The 16,318-nt window shown below is 46.7% G+C and overlaps 2 protein-coding genes across 2 annotated transcripts in view; both read right to left on the reverse strand.

Annotated features, from left to right (window-relative positions):
• LOC119448606 (PDZ domain-containing protein 8-like) overlaps positions 1-524 on the reverse strand; it is a 65,659-nt gene extending 65,135 nt beyond the window's left edge. Inside the window, exon 1 of the mRNA XM_049666427.1 lies at positions 32-524. Within this exon, the coding sequence (XP_049522384.1) occupies positions 32-44 (13 nt within the window). The 5' untranslated portion in view covers positions 45-524. The remainder of the gene's footprint in view (positions 1-31) is intronic.
• Positions 525-2,754: 2,230 nt separating this feature from the next.
• LOC119448106 (PDZ domain-containing protein 8-like) lies at positions 2,755-14,575 on the reverse strand. The gene is made up of 6 exons (XM_049666428.1): positions 14,471-14,575; positions 12,386-12,565; positions 10,081-10,199; positions 9,178-9,256; positions 9,017-9,109; positions 2,755-2,967 (listed from the first exon to the last, which is right to left on the reverse strand). The coding sequence occupies exons 2-6, from the start codon at positions 12,539-12,541 to the stop codon at positions 2,755-2,757; spliced, it is 660 nt and encodes a 219-aa protein (XP_049522385.1). The 5' UTR covers positions 12,542-12,565; positions 14,471-14,575.
• Between the last annotated feature and the right edge of the window lie 1,743 nt (positions 14,576-16,318).

Below are 16,318 nucleotides of genomic sequence, written 5' to 3' on the forward strand. Positions count from 1 at the left end.
GAAGAATAATGGCATCGTATCTTTTTCGTACCCAGAGAGATCATGCAGTACAGCTGGAAAGAGCCCTCGCAGAGTACAAGTCTGGAGCACTCCACGACGGTTATCTCCAGGGTTCCGGTCTGGCTCAACTTCTCGTGGTGCGTGGAAAGAACGCGAAGCTCGGGGATCAGAAAGAAAGGCTTGATCGCTATCACGTAACTCGGCAGGTTGAACTTCGAACGAAGCTTGCGCCGCACCTGTTTTGAGAAGAACAATCGTTGTTGTCAGGCCGTAAACTTCAACTGTCCTTTTGCACCGAACGCCGAGCAAAGTGATTCTTATTTAACTTTGTGATTGCGACTAAAATGGGTTTTCTTTTACGCGGGGCATAGTGGGTTCGATGGCACAACATTCGCAAGTAAGTTGCAGGCTCAAAATGTAACAACGCGACTTTTGACGAGGACTGAAACCGAAGAGCGGACGATGACAAGCGCTGAATCAAGCAGAACTGACTATAGCCCCATCTCTGACGTTGCTATAAGCTATATGGCCACGTTTAATAACGTACAGGAAAATGCGGCGTTATTGCACTTATATAGTATAGTATATTGCACACATATCAATAAATCGTCAATTGGAAGTCAGCACTTGTCCGTCTGGTTTTCGACCCTGTGTTGCATTTTCGCTGTTCGCGTCCAGTATTTATTTATTTATTTATTTATTTATTTATTTATTTATTTATTTATTTATTTATTTATTTTACCCTCAAGCGCACAGATCTTTACAGAGGGGAGTGGGGTACATAAATAGTAATTAATTAATTAAAGTATGGTGTTTTACGTGCAATAACCACGATTGTATTTTGTTTACTATTTATGTATGTAAGTATACATAAATAGTAAACAAAATACAAAATGTAATAATATGTACAATTATAATAACATCTACAATACACAGGACGAGACAATGTTAGGCTAATACAACAATAGTAGGAATGAAGATACAATGCGAAGAACCGCGTTAAAAAAAAACACTTCATGCGTCATCAAATAAGTGACTGTAAATGGTTGCACAAAATAGATCATGGTCCGAAATGGAAACGATATCTGAGGGAAGGTGGTTCCAGTCACTGGACGTGCGTGGGATGAAAGAAAGAAAAAAAATGTGTTAGTGCGGCAAGTAGTAACGTGTACCTTATGGTGTTGATCTAAGCGGATTGAACGATAAGATGGGGCCGTAACGAACTGTGTTTTCAAAACTGGATGATGCAGTAGCGCACCCAGCATCTCTGCCAGGGGGGGGGGGGGGGTTGACAGTTTGCCAATACCATCTAAACAGCACTAATTTCGATTTCTTCACGGGAAATTGTCAAAAAAAGCGCTTTTTGCGAGTGTGCAGACGATTGCGCGTCTTACATCTTAGTTGCAGCACTCAAATGCGTAAGGAAAGAAAAGGGGTTAAACAAAAGGGGGGGTTAAGTCGGCCTCAGGGGGGGGGGGGTTACAACCCCCGAATCCCCCCCCCCCCCCCCCCCCCCCCGTCGGTGCGCCACTGGGATGATGGTATATCTTATGGAAAAGTGTAAGACGACATGCTTTGCGACGTGGAACAGTATGGGTTACAATCTAGCCCAGTCAGCCACCCTGCTAACGTTATATTCCTGAAGGTCACAGCGTAATTAGAGCCGCAAAAAGTGACAAGTTATAAAAGAAAGAAAAGTATAGGCTTCTAATACCAAAAGATAAAATTGTGGATTGGGTAAAATGAACGCATTAAGTTTTCTGCGAAAGTCTCAGAAAACACGAGAGTCGCCTTGTACAAGGGCCTTTGTTATCGCGAACGCACACTCACCACTCCAGTTACTGCCCTCGCTAACTGCGGATAGTTTTGGCCTTGAAGCGATGACTCTACCGTTATGGACACCTTTGGTTCCTGCAAAGCCCAGAAAGAAGAATGCGCGTTCATTGATTTGATGCTTACGTGAATATTAAGTAGATATGTCTACATCTACCTTTGACTTTTTGCATCATTAAGGTGGGATGAAGCACGGCCTGGTGTGGCATATAATGGCCAGTGGCTTTAGTTTGCAATGCGATGCCTGCTTCGTGAATAGTTCTGAACAGCTACGGGCTTGAAATTTAATTTGGCTGCAAGCATCTCGCGCCGAATTCACGAAGCTTTTCATTCGTAAGTATACAAAGAAAGCTTCGATTTATAATTGCTGGCTAGCCATGCCACACCACTCGCCATATCCACACTTTTTTTAGAACGACTTTCCCTCGCTGTCTCATTCTGTTGCCACTCTACTATACTGCTGGTCGTTGGCACACCTTCCGTCCCACGGAGCCCGTTTTCGGATACCAAACATCCTGTACATATACTTCGCCACGACATCAGCTGGAATGGCCACAACGAGCTTTCGCGCACAAAGAGCCTAAATTTGCGTATGTACATTACTTCCGTGCTCTCTAGCTTTCAGAGAGAAGAGAGGTATACTACAGAGTAGCAGTTAGATTACTGAGTGGTTAGATGCGAGAAAATACGGTAATGGCGGTGAGGAAGGCGCTGCAGCATTGCTACCAACTGTCGTGCGATGCGTTCAAGAGCAGCACCTCTTGTATAACAGGAAGCTCCTCTGATTTAGCGTATGACGTCACGCTAGACCGCCGATAGCCAAAGCACTTCAACGAAAAACGCAGGCGACAATTAGCGTGAGAGTATAACTTTATTAGTGCGCAGTTATTCTGTTATCTGTAGAGGCGTTGTCTAGGGTTGTCAGTCTCTATTGTACGGGTAAACCGTGCAACTGACCTCGTAGAAGGCGAAGGACCAGTGGGTGTATGGCTTCCGGGAAAATTGCAGGCGGCCTTTGATTGCTAAGTGTTGAACCTTGATGACCACGGACGCCAGTGCTCCCATGCTGAGCTCAGCGTCAATGCCAATGGAGAAGCCACCCGGGTACTCGAAGCTGCAGAACATGTCCAGCTCCTGCCGATCAACGAGACGAGGACGTCGTATGCGTTATCGTCATGTGAAATTAGACATTTCGATTCGCGTTCCTGGAATTAACAGTAGCTCATCGAGAAACGTCATGTGCCAACATGCGCGCACTGTGAAAGCCTAACATATTTCGCCCCAAGAGCACCGCGACTTCTAAGCTCAGGCTAGTATACGTACACAGCACACAACTTCGGAGATGAAAGGCAACGGTCCATTTGCGTTAATGGCATCGGCCTGAAAAGCGTGAGATTAATGAACACGGTGATGTAGTGTGGTTGCGGAAACGCATTTCTGGCGCGATGACTGAAACAGGAAACAAAAAACAAAATATACGGGAAGCATCGCACGCATTGTGGAAATCGATGTTACGCGAAGCATGTTACATGTAGGCTATCCAGCATTGTTTGGTGTTCCGCAAAGCGTTACCAAATGGACCAAAATATTTGTGTAAGGAGAACAATCGTGTGTATGTGCGAGTCAAGCGTGCGTGCGACGACAGCAGTAAGGGGGCCTACATAGACGACCGTGCCATCGAACACTGAGTTGTACTTCGGTGAGGAAACTTTGCAACCTGTGTGAATCCCGAAGATAGTGCAATATTGGGGAAACTAGTGCGCTCTGTTTCATGAGCAACTTGTTGCTATGGCCGTGATGCACGCGATTAACCGTAAGGTTGGCCATTATTTGCCGCACGCGGCTTGTGCCCTCGCATTTTTAAAGTAACTTGTTTCAATACCACATAATGCACACGACGATCGCCTAAAAGACTGTATTGCGCGTTGGCAGGGGAGCCACATGCGCGTGTCTGTGGTTTAATGAATAGAGTATTGGGCTCTTCTGCTAGGAGACTCAGTTTAGATCTGACCATCACACTCGTATCTGTTTTTTAACAGCGAAACTGTTTAAGCTATCCGTAAAACCGTGCTCGTCGATCGAAAAAAACCTCGCTGAACAATGACGTCACCGCGCTTTGCCTAGCAACCACCTCGCGGAGCGGCGTGTGCTTCGCCTCCTCTCCGTGCCCTGCACATGTTGCCTTGACATGGGGCGTTAAGGAGAGGGAAGGAGAGCATGCACGCGGCGCGCGCTATGTTCGGGAGAGAGAAAGAGAAAATGAGACCGAGAGAGAGAGAGAATTGTAGCAGCACCAACGAGGCAACGCGCAGAGCTGCTGCCGACGCCGTTCGCGTTTCCCCGTTTCCCCGCGTTCGCGCCGAACGCGCGCGGTGTCCGTGACTGCAGCAGGCGCCTCTGGTGGCGGCTAGGCAGGTTTCGACCAACCACGTACCGGCAAGTGCGGAGGCGCAGCTTGGCCGTGACGTCATTGGGGAGATAAAGCTCGGAGCCGCCGTGACGGCGGCAGAACTCTCGTTGACTCTGTGGTGAGTACATGTAGCCTTGGCACGGGACGACCAAAGAAGATCCGGACACCCGAAGAAGAAATCGCTCATCTTGAAGCGCGTCGCGCGGCCAAGCGAGAATCTGCGCGTCGGCGGCGAGCCGATTCGGAATACCGTGTCTAGCAGCACTTAGCATTTCCTAGCAAAACTTAGCCACGCCTCGAAAAACCTCGAAGAAGCTAGGTCGATCATCAGCTCCGCTGTTTACTCCAGCCTTGCACCACTACTGCAAGGTGCCCACGTTCTTTTTTTTTTTTTATTGAGAAGGCTCGAAACGATGCGAAACAGGAACCTACCTATGTACCGCATTGTACCTCGCATCAGGCAAATAATGCTTTGCATTAAAAAGCCAGTACCTTCTGCAAAGGGCAGCGGGATCCTGATCAAACCAGACATAATGCACTGGGGTGTTTCGCCGCAGGCACTGATAGCAACTCATTTGCACTCGCGACTGAAATTAAGTCCGATGTGTTTATTTTCAGCGCGCAAGGAAATATAATGCTTTTCATTAAAAAGCCAGTACCTGCTGTAAGGGCAGCGGGCTCCTGATCAAACCAGACATAGTGCGCTGGGGTGTTTCGCCGCAGGCACTAATAGCAGCTCATTTGCACTCGCGACTGAAATTAAGTCCGATGCGTTTTTGTTCAGCGCGCAAGGAAATTTGGACACGGTTATGTATGGACGGGGTCGAAATAAACGCTGTCGCATCTCTATTTTACGTTGAAATAAAAATGCCAATCTCTCATCGAAGCTTTATAACACCAGTTGACACTACAGTAGCGGTTTACTAAAAAAATGTCACAGTTTCGCCCTAAGGGCGAAGCAATGAATGCGATAGCAATACAGCAATGTCATACGAAGTAAGGTGAGCGGCTTTGGTAGCAATATGAATTGTAGTAAACATGAGCTGATTAAGTAAGCAGGTGTGCTGCGGCGTAAGTAGACCGACATGGAGAGACTCGATGACCACGAGAAGGCGCGTGTGAAACGGTGGTGTTGGTGAGAAGCGCTTCCCGTGGGAAGCGCGTGCGAAGGGACACACCTGTAGCGCTGCACTGCCGATCCGGGCAGAATTGCATGTGTAGCGTGCGTTGGAAAATGTGGCCCGACTATTACTAACTGAATGAACAAGCGTGGTGTGAGCGCGCACAAACAAACACGAATAGATCACACTGAATGACTGCAGACAACGACTGTCAAAACGCTGGCAGCAAGCATACGCCGCAGCGGGCGAAGGTACGTGCGGTCTATCGCTTCAATGGAAACTGAGCGGCGAATGCACGGCGCATAAAGGTCAGAGCCGTGTGGAGATAAGAGACGGTGCGGACGAGCGACGAGCGCGGTTATTGGCAGAGTAGAAGTGCGCCCCCCCCCCCCCCCCCCCTGCTCCTTCCGGCGCTGGCTTCCTGCTTCCTTGCTTGCGCGTGGGAGATGAGTGCGTTCGCTCTCCGTGATAGCGCGCGGCGAAGATATCTATAGGGAACCTCACGGCGACGGCGACGCCGACGGCAGAAATCCGGTTGAAGTGTCCATATAATTGCTATCGCAATAAAAATTACTCCATCTCCCGCTAAAGGGAACCATGTGTGGATGTGAAGCAGCGGGGAGATGGTTTCGCGGCAGCGGCCCAAGCGCTCATCGCGGCGCTGCACAGGAGAGAGAATGAGGCGCGCGCGCTCCATGATTTTCATACCGCATAACTACCGGGGTGCCCCGAGCGGAGTATGCAGCTGTCGCACCACCTGTCGAGCGCGCCGCTCCGGATTCCTAGAGGAGAGAAAGGGGGGGGAGCGTAGGAGAGGAGAGAGAGGAGGAGGGGACGCGCATGCCCTGTGGGGACGTGGCACGCGGGCGCTGCTCTGTGCAGGTTTCCTAGAGGAGAGAAAGGGGGAGAGCGTGGAGAGGAGAGGGGACGCGCATGCGCTGTGGGGGTGTGGGACGCGGGACAACAGACAAAGCGGCCGGCAAGAAATCTTTCGCATTTAAAAGTTTGCTGGAGTGGAGATGACGCCTCAAAAGTGAAGCCAGACCGCCACCATCTTACCATAGGCTAGAAGAACGAATAGCTGGGATGGTACGGAGCACTTTCTTCCACTCAGTGCCATTTGGGACGCTTAATTTTGCCGTACAGATATTGTTCAACGTCCTTCTTTCTGTGACTGGTTTTAGAAGGAAGCCGAAACGTCTTGTCAAGTATTATGGTGTTTCATGATATTAATACGCAGCCAAAGTTAACATTTTAGCCAGTAACCATGAGCTTTTATTTTAGAAATAGGCTAACGTCTACAATAATTGAGTAAAATTAAATGTGCGCTGAGCCAATTTCAGCTGTCGCGGCCCTCTTTCAGGTTAGAAGTATAGGCAAACTCTGGCTTCACCTGCGCAGGTAAGGAACTGCGGTAGCTGCCACTCCCGCGCAATTTGTAACACGATAGCGTTTAGGGACCCGTGTCGCAGAAAATCCGGCGTTGGTAACCGGTGTGTGATCGCGGGTGGCGGAGAAAATCATCCAACCACACCGACCGCGCAGGCCCTCCACGCAGTGCAAGCTTTTGGTGAAAAAAAAAAAAAAAAAAAAAACATTTACAAAGTCGTTTGCTTTCCGCATCGGATGGGAGGATAGTGCTGCGTGTGATCACTGCGGCGACGAGGAAACAATCGAGCACGTACTGTGTCACTGTCCCCAATACAGCGCACATAGGCAGTCACTCGCGACCGCGCTGGCACGTCTTGACGACCGGCCGCTTTCGGAGCAGACAGTCCTGGAACGCCGGCCTATACAGTCGTCACACAACAAGTCAGTCAAGGCACTCTTGAAGTTTTTGCGATCGAGTGGACTATCTGACAGACTATAGTTCTCACAGACGTTTCGAACCTCCTCCTTTTCTTTTTCTTTTTTTTTAATTCCTTGAATTTTTTTTTGTGACTGCTTTTTCTCTTCCCTATTCTTTCCGCCTTTCATTTCCCCTTCCCCTTACCCCAGTGCAGGGTAGCAAACCAGAATCTCTTCCGGTTAACCTCCCTGCCTTTCCCACCACGTTTCTCTCTCTCTCTCTCTCTTTGGTGAAAAAAAAAATTGAATTTCTCACAGTGAAATCCGTCAGAAAAATGGTAAAGTACGACTTTACCATTCGGCGTCGGATTCGCCGTCGGATTGTTTACCAATCGGCGTCAGATTGTAATTTGTATGTACGAGAAAACCTAATTCTGCTACGAGAAAACTCAAACACAAACCCCTTTTCCAGCATTTCTACCAGACCTGCGCGCGTCGGGGCAATACCAAAAAATTAATAAAATAATAAAAAAAGGTGCTAGGGCCTTCACATTTTAATATAAGACCACTTATATTGCCCCTGGAAAAACGTATTTCCAGCAATGCATTTCAGTTTAAAAGTGAAGCCGACTTTAAAGCGATAGGTGTAAGCTTGGTCTTTGTAAGCTGGCTTTTCCACGTTTAGTGTTGCAGTGAATGAAGCCTACTTGCCGTATGCGAACGATGCGATGTGAACGGGTCCCGATAACGCTATCGCGTTCTAGTCTTAAAGGCGAAGCTTAAGCGTCCTCCAATTTTTGTAAACTTTCTTGGTTTATATACATACACTAAGATAATTTACACCATTAAATGTAAAAAAATTGTCTAAATCGGTATATAATTCACATCTTACACCCTCACAAGGGTCCGCATTTCGATGGAGGCAAAATGCAAAAACGCCCATGTGCTTGCGTTGTAGTGCACTTTAAAGAACCCCTGGTGGTCAAAATTAATCCAGAGCCCTCGACTAGGGCGGGCATCATAATCAGAACTGGTTTTGGCACGTAAAACCGCAGAAAGAAGTGTGTGTGCATGGGTGCGAGTTACATACAGATTTACACCCTTATTAACTTTTAAGGGTGTAAATTATTTTACAGTGCGCACTAGAACGTGAAGAATGCCGTTTACTCGGGATGCACGCCTTTACAGACGCCAAATACGTTAGTCTCGTTTGAGTGCTTACAGTGCATTTTGGGATCGAGATTTATTGACCTTCTAAATAAAAGGTCTAAGGCGCTAAGAAACACGTGATGCCTCTATATGGGACACTATTTACCGCAAAAATGTGTTCGTCGACTATTATCTCGTTGATAAGAAGTCATAATATATTTATATAAACTTTCTTCCAGACGTTCGAGCTAAACTTGTAAAAATCCTACACCCTTGTCAACATTTCCACAAAAGGGTTTCTTTTTCAGCACAAGAAGCAGAGCCCGTTATCGTACTCTTTATAAAAAAAAATAAAAAAAAAACATTGTAACAGTCAGCAGTAGCAAAATGACGAAGTTTCGATAAGTTTGAACTTGTGAATTTGCAGATGACACCTTAACTCCGTTGAGCCAAAAGGAACTCAGTGATAGCAACTTCCAAGGGCTATATAACTGGACTTTAAAACAGCCTGACGCTGTTTCCAGCGTTTGTTTTGACAGTCTTATTTACTTCCACTAAAGCTCCATCCGCAAACTTTTGCCGCATTAGGATTATACGGTAACCTAATCTTGCGACACCCAATCGAACGCCGCAAGAACGGTGGTACTGAGCACACTAGACGACGGGAACTTATACTTGAATGCGTGTACGCTATAGAATCGAAGTGCATACTAACCTCTATTGTCTTCCAAATCTCATGTAGAGTGACACTTTCCACTGCCATCTTGTTGACGCTCACGAAGTCGTTACCGAAGTCAATCTCTCGTATCTAAAAGTATAAAACAGGGAACGTGCCTTAGGACTTTTGCATTATTGCGCTCGCATATCGATCCTAACCTGTAGTTTGCTTAAGACCTTGCTAGCGGGACCACGAAGAACCGCACGAAATGCCTTGTTTATTTTAGAAAAGAAGACGCTGAAAAAGAAGAAGAGAGGAAGATGACAGGAATTAGACGCACGAACGACAGTGGTATACTTCTTGCTTCGGTACGCGCGATTTTAAAGGATCCGGGAAACGCCTTTCGTCGATGCCATACGTAGATTTTTTTTTCAGAGGCTCTCTGTCTCTCAGGTAGTTGTAACAAGAGTGCTGAATAGTGCCTGTTGATGACCCAATGTTTAAAATCTTGGTGTCCTGGCTCCAGGCCATGGGGCCGAGGAGGCCGTTACAAAGGAAGAAATCACAGAATATATGAGCTTTCCGGCGTACTAATACACGAGGATGCATCAAAACATGCGAAAAGGCCCCCAGCTGTCGCCTTAGGGCCCATTCACACTTGCGACTAGGCGAGGTCGCGCGACCAAGTTAGTCGCAAAGCAACCAGTCGCAAATGGTTGCTTTTCTCGAAATGCGACCGTTTCGGGCCAGTCGCTCACTGCTAGATTTTTCAGTCGCGCGACCGCAGTCGCAGAACAGCGGAACCAATCAGATGCGAAGGAACAGGACGTCCATATACGCTGACGCTTATTTCACGCGGCGATGACATTGCAAGCAGACGTGAACGGCATATCGCGAGACATTTCGGTTTAGCGACTCGTCGGTCGCATTTGTAAGTGTGAACATCGTTCGTCTTGAGTAGTTTTCTGGTCGCCAGTCGCAATCGGTCGCGCGACCTCGTCTAGTCGCAAGTGTGAATGGGCCCTTACTGTCCTTGCAGACAACGCTATATACAGCAATTGTGAAACCTTGGTCCAAAAGAAACGTAAGTGAAGCTTTCTATGTCTTGTCGGTTGACTTACCGGCGAATTAGAGCAGATTCCTTCCACTCTCTGAATAAAAACTGGCTGGCGAGGTTGGCCACGAGCAATGTGTCGCGCTCTTTTTTCCAATCTTCAGCCTGGACGGCCTTGAGAAGTTTCTGCGTTCCAGAAAATTCAACCAGGAATTTCCTTTTTCTTATCTCGAACAAAAACGTACGAATTGCACATCCACGTATTTGTGTATCGGGAACGTCCATAGCTGGAAAGTTTTCAGACTATTTGGTGCTCCATTGTGAAATTGCACTTGTTACAAAAAATCGAAAAAAGGTCTGCACTGAGAAAAATGCCTTGGTGTTCTGACCTTGTCTCATCGCATGCCACTTGCCTTGTAAGCGCAATGTTTCAGATCGTATGAAAGTTTGTAAAGCGGTTCGTGGTAGAGAAGGTGAACCTGAGAGCTTGTGGACATGAATGCACACATTCATGTGGTTTTCATGGAGCGTTTATTCGTATAAACTCGCTGCATAACTTTCGTTTCCAAACGAGAGTTGGCAACACGTTGATACGTCGCCCTGACAAGACTACACATGATTAATAAATAGCTTTCTTTCGCTTAAACGTACCGGTCTGACTTAGCAGCCTATATAGTCCGTATGTCGTGAAATTACGACAATAGGTTAATTATGGCATGGTTATCAGTTCACAGGGTTTCCAGCGACTGAAAACCAATCTTATTTTTCAGGTCCTGCACAGAGGACTGTGGTTCCGTAGTAAAATGTATAACAGCACGGGGCCTTGTAGTTGAGGAGAACGCTATGTTAAACTGTTCTTCGCTGTTCTTTGTCCTCGTTTAACTTACGCCGAAAAGTTTGCTTTAATTATGGATTCTTTGATCTCTGATTCGCCTGTTGCTTGTCAACCGGAAAGAAGCGATTTTTTACTTATGGCCCATTTCTTCACGATTATAGATATAAATCAGTAGATAATGCGGAAAATAGAATAAACATCAGTACGAAATTGAATATGCGATTAATGGAGCGAATCTGCACGCCTAAGGCGCGAAGAAAAACATGCAGCTGTTTTCAAGGCTCCCGTTGTATCCCCCGCCCTTTGCTGCTGGTGATGCAGATAGGCTTCAGAGCGTGACGTCACGTAGCTGAGGCGGCGCTGCCATCCCATTCCGTGCGGGTAACAATTTAAAGGCAAACATTACTCAGTGAACTTAAATAGCAGGCAACAATAATGTACATGGGCAAGTTTACAGAAGTTACCTTGCAAAGGCTAGTGTTACAGGAAGAGGGAGTCTTGAAAGGACCGAAGTGGTCGAAGAAGAAACGTTGCTTGAGCCAACGTTTAGACAAGGGTGACTAGGCAGGTCGTCTCCTCGAAACATTGGCTCCAACGATATTTCCCGTTAGACCAAATGCTGATTTTATTGCAAAGGTTTTTGCTCAAAGCGGCGACCGGCGAAGAAGAAAAATGTCAGCGTAGTCGTTTGTTCTTTCTGTGTTATAAGTCAGTTTGTTAAGCAGGTTTTCTACACAATTTGGCCTGAAGCTGCCGTTCGCGACAGCGCCGGCATTCGCGTTTTTCTCAGCAGAGACCAACACTACCAACTTCGTCACGCGTATAAAGAGGTAATTTGGAAATGAGGATGGATACAGTAGCCGATTTCTTGATCAAATGTGCACTTGTCATGTCTGGGTATTGAATTGTCCATGGTGATCGTCGTTCACTTACTGCGTCCATGTTTAACAAAAAAAAAGAAGATCATTGTCGTTGAAAACGACTCACTTCTGCTGAAGAATACATCAATAATGACTGCACCTTGTTAGGCTTCCTCTTTAACACGATGCATGAAGCAAGTGCTTACGAGTTGTAACAAAATCTTATCGGCCCCAAATAGAGCGTTTGCAGTGCGTTTCATGAGTTTGAAAACATCGTAAAAAGGATGATGGGCGCTTGCTATGTCATTTCGGGATTTTGCAAACTACTCGAAACAGAGAGTAGGTACGTAAGCTCCTGTATTTCATCATACTGGGAACTTCTCAAGATATAAGGGGTGGACGATCTAGTTTAATTTCAGTTATCTTGAAGATTTCTCGATATACATTAACGGTGGAAGCTTGCTATGTCATCAAACGATTTTCAAAAGTTCATGCATGGTTTAGCAGCTTTTATTGACTGGCTAGTCTAGTAATAGTCCCAGAAGCAACGTACAGCTTAAAACATACACAAGAAGGAGGACGAGACGCAGGCTACGGGGTGGGCGCTTGCAGTGTAAGAAAGTGGTGCCGAACACTGTAGTGAAAAGGGGAGGATGTAGCACATGATCTGTCTTCACCTGAGGTATGGTGGCTGGCGCGTACTTCTTGCCGACCTTCTCGCGGTGCAGCGCGGGCAACGTCATCGCCCGGAACATGAGGTAGACCTGTAGCAGGAGCACGAAGATGGCGCCGGCCAGGCACGAGGCCGCGAACGCGGCGCCTAGCACCATCATCGTGGCCGCACGTTCAGTCGCGACCTGCGCACCATTGCCGGCGTCAGCACCATAGCGTTAAGGGCCCCGTGTCGCAGAAAATCCGTTGTCGGTGTCGGCGCCGGCTAAGGCGGAGTTTTCCGTGAGCGAAAATTTCGGTATACATTCTTCTTTCTGGGGTTTTTACGTGCCAAAACCAGTTCTGATTATGAGGCACGCCGTAGGGGAGGGCTCGGGATTAATTTCGACCACCTGGGGTTCTTTAACAGCGTGCACTACAACGCAAGCACACGGGCGTTTTTGAATTTCGCCTCCATCGAAATGCGGCCGCCGCGGTCGGGGTTCGATCCCGCGATCTCGCGCTCAGCAGCGCAACGCCTTAGCTGACTGAGCCACCGCGGAAGTGTCATCAAACAAAACACATACAGCGCATGCCTCTTATGTTAAATCTTCTCAAACTGAAATATTAAAAGTGCGAAACAATAACAGAAACCTGAAAATTATATACTTTCTTTGGCGCGGCTGTGCACTATCTCCTGGATCGGACCATGCAAGAGACCGCGTTCCTACCAGAAAGCTCGCCTGCGTGCATAGCGTTCGCCGCCAGCGTTTCCCTGTAAACATTACGTTTACATAAGCTGCAGTTGCCATGAAGCTTGAGAAGCAGTCGGGGATCTTTGAATTCTATCGCGTTCCACTCTTAAAAGCGAAGCTTAAGCGTCCTTCAAAGTTTTTTTTTCGGTCTCGTTTACTGTAATTGACCACAATTAAGAATATTTAACAAGCACTAAAAATTACATGCGAAATTAATCCAGAGCCCTCTAACATGCTGTCTCTCAAGGCCCGTCAATCATGCAATCAACTTGTTGATTGCGGAGGTTTTACGTACGATGGCTCCACATTGAGCTACGAGAGACGCTATAATGGATAACTCCGATTGACTTTGACCACGTGAGCAACTGAATTTCAGTACACTAACGTTTTTGCACCGGCACCCATCTGAATGTGGCAGGGAGTCGAAGCCGCGACCTCGTACCCAGCGGCAGACCACTAAGGCTACAGAGCTATGGCGGTGGGGTTATATTCATTGTGCTCAGGAAATAAAAAAATTGTCATATGGTCTATTACCAGAGTAACCAGCAAAAAAGGAAGACTTAAACGATTGCATCACCGTTCCGCCTTCCGTGACGTTTTTACGATACGTGCTGCTTGACGAACTTTCAGTTCTGAGAAAATCATTCCAAAACTTTGGTTTCATATACAAAACCGAAGAAACGTGAAAAGCATTGCTGCAGAAGTGAAAAAAAAAAAAAAACACAGACGGGGGATTTATATAAGGCTTAAAGGCTTACATGTGCGGAAACGTCCTAAAGGGATAGTCTTTACCTCCCGCCGCAGTTATGAGATCTGAAAGTGTTGAAAGTCCCAGCGCCTTCACCTAGAGGGGTGGACGTCATGGGTGCTCTAACATAAATAGAAGCGCCTAATTGATATGCGAACAATTACCGTAGCGAATGCGCTAAGTTTTTAACTCTGCATGCTGGATAAGTGGCTCTCGTATCAAACATTCATCGTGGCACCTCCTCCGGTTTCTGATTAACAACAGTGATAACAGACAGCACGTATTACGTACTAGCGTCTACAAGGGACCAGCATTGGAGTCCCTTGTAGACGCTAGCACGTAATACAGCTTTGGTGCTCTCTTTTCCGGTGCATCATTCCACTCTATAGATTTCTCAATATAACAAGACCCAACTCTTCAATGTACTGTCGTGCTAGTGCGATGAAATGATTGATGAAGTTGGGCGTGCCATGTCATCATAACGCATGCCATCACATCACGCGTGCGCAAACCAAAGCTTGAAGCGTTGTGCAACCGCCGGAAGGTAAACAACAAAGCGCTGTTGCTTTTGCAAGCAATCGCTTTATAGCGACATTGACGTTACTTACGCTGCGGTACCCGTTCGGCGAGGCTACGGGACTTGGTAACAGCTAAGACGGATGCAACCCATTCGACGGGTGATGAAACCGAAGCACGAGACGATTCGCATCTTCTTCTTCTTCTTCTTCTTCTTCTTCTTCTTCTTCTTAACCTACAAAAAGATGCGGCAGATCGATATCAACGGCGGGGGAATAGCCAGAGAAATATGCCAAATTCATTATATAAATTCAGGTCTAATATAAAAAAAAAAGAAACAAGAAATGTGACGCGAACCCCACAGCTAAAGCCAAATGGCACATGCCCACGCACGGGTGCAGTCTTCATCAAAATGGACGCGTGCCGTCACCACACTATCTTCGGAGCAGGCGACCTCTTCTACGCGCAATCGCAGAGGCTCATCATGCTGATTGGTCATAACAGTAATGACTTTGGCTAACAGGCATTGCACACTGACGTTGTGATAGAGCTTTGCACGTCCACAATGTCCTACTCGCGCAAGTGGCAAGCGTGCGATCAGAGGAGATAGTTAACACTTTTAGAAACATACAGTTAATTCATTTTTGTATACACCCTTCATGCGTGCCTACAATATTGATGTGTACCTTTCTTTATAATTATGCTCAGTGTACTGAAAAGCTATGGTACGAAATCAATAATTAGACGACTTCACGCCCTGTACAAGGTCCTTTTTTAGAGTACCCTCGTAGCTATCACAAGGCTAGCTGTTTGTGTCTTTTTTAAATGTAAATTATTCATTGGGTACGCTGAAATGAAGACTCTTATTTCAGCCGACTGACAGAAGTGATTCCTGCGCGTACGGTTAATTTATTCAAAACTCAATTAGATGTCAGTGCGTAGTTTTGCAGAACGCCGGCGCTCCCGTCATTTCTGTATGCCTTGCGAAAACGGTCAAGAAAGAAAACATCAAGAAAGAAAACTGGTCTGAAAATGACAAGAATGCTGTTTGCATAAAAAAAGAATAAAAAGAAACAAAAATGGAAAGAGAGAAAAGAGAAGAGGAGAACGACAAAGAAGATGCAGAAGGGAGATTAAAGTTGTGCGGACCACCTTAATCATAGTGGACCACACCACCCACTTTATCGGTGTTCTGGTTTTTCATTTCATTCGCATGAGTTCTCATGCAATCCTCGCTCACGTACGTCCCTGCTAAACAGACAAAGGAGCTCGAGAGCGGCCACTGAAGGCGTGATTTTCCTCATATGCGACGACGTATAATTTACTATATGGCGTCCGCCACCTTTCACAACGTGGCATGTAAGGTGCCCACTCAAATGTGCAATAGGTCTGTGCTTTCGGTAAGATGAAGTGCCAAGGGTCAAATGCCTCTTCTAGCGAGGACACTAAATCGTTTACGAAATAGTACGATTAAAATACTACGTACAAATCACGTTAAAGTTTGTTAATGAATACCAGCACTATAGGCGCCGCTTTACCGGTAACTTTGTGTGGTCTGTAACCAACACTTGAGCGTCAAAGGTGTTCTCAGTGAGACTGTGACAGTATGCCCAGTACTTTGACCTGTGCTTCGGCTTCACTGCACATCATCAGTGGAAGTTTCAAACACACACACACACACACACACACACACACACACACACACAACACACACACCACACACACACACACACACACACACACACACACACCCACACACACACACACACACACACACACCACACACACACACACACACACACACACACACACACACACACACACACACACACACACACACACACACACACACACACACCACACACACACACCACACACACACCACACACCACACACACCACACACACACACACACACACACACACACACACACACACACA

The sequence above is a fragment of the Dermacentor silvarum genome, chromosome 4 (genome assembly GCF_013339745.2).
Source record: "Dermacentor silvarum isolate Dsil-2018 chromosome 4, BIME_Dsil_1.4, whole genome shotgun sequence".
NCBI classification, from domain to species: Eukaryota; Metazoa; Arthropoda; class Arachnida; order Ixodida; family Ixodidae; genus Dermacentor; species Dermacentor silvarum.